Source organism: Hesperophylax consimilis, chromosome 10 (assembly GCF_061612785.1).
Source record: "Hesperophylax consimilis isolate HC1 chromosome 10, BYU_Hcon_1.0, whole genome shotgun sequence".
Taxonomy (NCBI): domain Eukaryota; kingdom Metazoa; phylum Arthropoda; class Insecta; order Trichoptera; family Limnephilidae; genus Hesperophylax; species Hesperophylax consimilis.
Genome location: NC_142845.1, coordinates 10,772,720 through 10,776,218, shown reverse-complemented (window position 1 = coordinate 10,776,218; position 3,499 = coordinate 10,772,720). Strand labels below are relative to the sequence as shown.

The 3,499-nt window shown below is 37.6% G+C and overlaps 1 protein-coding gene across 1 annotated transcript; it reads right to left on the bottom strand.

The window, feature by feature from the left end:
• Positions 1 to 1,677: 1,677 nt before the first annotated feature.
• Positions 1,678 to 2,325, bottom strand: LOC149420270 (uncharacterized). The gene has a single exon (XM_089636333.1). It carries the CDS (start codon positions 2,323 to 2,325, stop codon positions 1,678 to 1,680), a length of 648 nt encoding a protein of 215 aa, XP_089492459.1.
• Between the last annotated feature and the right edge of the window lie 1,174 nt (positions 2,326 to 3,499).

Genomic DNA, 3,499 nt, shown 5'->3' with positions numbered 1-3,499 from the left:
CCGTTTACGAAGCAGGGAAAATGCGTCATAGTCAGCCTGGTTCTTGTGTTTTTTATATTTGCTAAAGTATTTTGATTTTTCCTTAGTTACCTTAATAAGGGCAGCACTGTACCAAGGAGGATATTTCGAGTTCCACGAAAGTTTATGAGGAATATGAAGATTTATGAGGTATTTCAAAAACGTATAGAAACCGTCAAGCGCTGGTTCTATTTGAGAGGTAGAAAAAATGGAAGCCCAGTCAGCTTGTTCAAGGGCGAAATTAATTGAATCGTAGTCTCCACGATTATATAGAAAAACTTTTCTTTTCGCATTTGTCAATGAAGGAGTTTCCTGAAATGGCACACTAATGGATAGAGCTTTATGATGTTCATCTTCGGGAACTAGCGGGTCGTCATTAGATTCGACGGAGATTAGTAGATTTGACAGAATCAGATCTAGGATATGGCCGCTTGAGTTTAGTTCACCGTTATATTGAGAGAGGTTCAGAAAATGCATACAGTCTACGAAGTAATTACTAACGTGAGTAGAGTAATTACTAGCTGCATAGTGAGCAGATGGCGTAGTTTGGATCCATGAAATTTCAGGAAGATTAAAGTCACCTAAGATAATAAAAGAATCATTGGGGTTATTTGATACTACGTCTGATAACATGTTCAGGAAATTTTCGATTAAATATTGATGTTGAGTCCCTCCGGGGATGTACACGCAACATATATGGACCAAACTGTGAGGTGTAGTATTGGTGCGAATGGTGACCCAAATGTCTTCAACACAAGAAGTCCATTCTGGTCTGGCGACGCTGATCAGCTCCTGTTTAATAGCTATCACTACACCACCGCCAAGACGCTGACCGGTGGAAGCGTAATCGCGGTCTCTACGATATACATAGTATCGAGGATCGAAAAGTTCTTCGTCTCTGATACCTTTGGTGAGCCATGATTCTGTGAGGGCAATTAAATCGTAATCGTTTGAAAAGGTATTTTGAAGGATCGTCGTAGTCTTGGTACGAAGACCTCTACAGTTCTGGTGATATATTGCTAAAGACATGGGGAGTATTCGAATAAATATTAGTGAGTAGGCGGTAAGTTATACATATAAATGATAACTTCAATAAGTGAGTTCGTTTATAGTGGTCATGCAGTTTTACAAAGTAAGTACATCTAACACAATAATTTCTTGGTATGGGTGCATAAAGTAGTTTAAAATAATAATGGTATAAAAATCTTGTAATACGCATCTCTGGCTCGGCTAGTGATAATATTATTCTGATGTTGATATAATTAGATGGAGGTAGATATCCATATTTGAGGTAAGAGCGGTTAATAATACTATTCAGTTTATATTTGAGTGAAATATTTGTTGACAAATGAGTATACGGTAATTTGCTTACCACGGCGGAGAATATAATTAGTGTGTGTGAGACCGCGATTGTCCGTCGAGTAGGTCTGATTGTCGGGAGTGCAGGGGGTCGCCAACATGCGGTAAAATGTATTCCAGGTTGGTTCTTGAGAAGTGTTGACTGATTTAGAAAAGAATTAGAAAGTTTGTGGGAGAGGGTGAAATGGTAGAGGGAGGGTGAGTGTAATAGGAGTGGATAAAAGGAGGGGGGAAATGTATGGGGAGACACATGAGTATATGAAAAATCCATTTTACGACGCGAAGAGATTGCAGATCGACTCAGGCTATTTTCTTTAGGTCCTCTTCCTTGAAAATTGGTATGGGAGGCGAAGTGGGATTTTTTCTCACAAATATCCTGGTGTTTTTTATCCACGTGAACTGGAATCCCTTCTCCTTGGCAATACCCTTGGCCCGAAAAAGGAGGTTTTTGTTAGAACTAGTCAGATGGTCGTTGACATAGATTTTTCTATCGTCACCAGGGTAATTCAGGTCCTTCGTGCTTATTCCTTTCCTTCGTCGAATTTCGGTGATGAATTCATTTTTACGCGAGCGGGTGGTAAATTTAACAATTATTGGTTTGATTAATTTGGAATGAAGTGGGTCTTTCGCCGAGACTCTGGTGGCGAACTCAATTTCGTTAGTTTTAAAGTTGTGTAAGCCAAGTTTGTTTGCCATCTCTGATAGAATGTTTGGAATGTTTTCATTGTTATCTTGAGGTATTCCTTTTATTTCGACATTCTGTAGTCTCATCCATTGCTCCCTTTTGTTGGAATCTTCTTGTATTTGTTTGATGGTCGATTTAAGGGAGGAAACTTCTTGTTCCAAAAAGTCTACTTTGCTCATTGACTGTTCGAAAGCTTGGAATCTATTGGAAAAGTCATCCAATTTTGAGTTGTTGAAGTCCACAGATTTTTTCAGTTCTGACATGTCTTCCTTGACTTGCTTATTAAGTGTTTTGAGAGAGGCAAGTTCAGAAGATATTTTTTTTATTTCTACCATTACATCTTCTATTGGGTTGGTTGACGTAGCGGATGATTGGAGTGAAGTTTTGCATGCAGTGCAGCGCCAGCTTCTTCTTTTCTCGTTATTAGCCTTTCTGAATGTAGTTTCAGATGTTCCTCCGCATTCGTAATGAAACTGCTTACTGCAGGAGTAACACGTGATGCCGTCGGTAATAGTTAGTTGGCACTTAGAACAGTTCATGTTGAAAAGGTTGGGCACCTCTGGATTGTCGGGCACCGGCGATGAAGTGGATATATAGCTGAGTATGTATGTCTGTCAGAGCACGCACGGCACTGCACTGCCTCTAGTAGGTAGTATTAAATATGGCTACGCGGAACTGCACCTTACTGGACTTTATAATATTGGTTTCACAGCAAATTAACATCAACATTGTAGAGATTATATGAGAGTCAATTTTATGTGAGTTCACTGAAAAATTTTAGTTTTAAGATACAGTATTAATAGGTGTACATCTATTAGAAGTAAAGTTATATTATTGCAGAATTGTGTAAATACCCACTCGATCATATAAATATGTATAGTTAAAAGTAGTAGTTGTAAATCACTAGACATTAAATTTAGTTGTAAATCACTAGTTATAAATTATAAGCCTAAGTGATAGGAATAGATTAAATGCATAAATTAAGTTGTTAAGCTCACTTGAGGTGATTTTCTCACGAAAACGGCGCTATAAAAATAATCCAATAATTGTTATTATTATGCAAACTAATATTCACACCTAAGTATAAGTTTAACGGTAGCTTGCAATAGTTATAGGTAACATGATCGTAAACAAAATAATCGTAATCAAATGATTATAACTCTCGAATGATCTTTAGAAAAATGATCGCAGGCAAATAATACGATGCGCCCTTGAGGTGTCAGCGCCCTTGAGGTGTTTTTGCACAAAAACGGCGCTATAAAAGTCATCCAAGTATTATTATTATTATTATTAAATGCTAATTTGGGATCATTTAAGATCAAATGCGCTTACGATCAAATGATAATTACGATATTTTTGCATACGATATTTTGGCTTACGATCATTTAATTACGACCAAAACGTCGGTTACCGTTTGCAATAATAGGACCACCTATT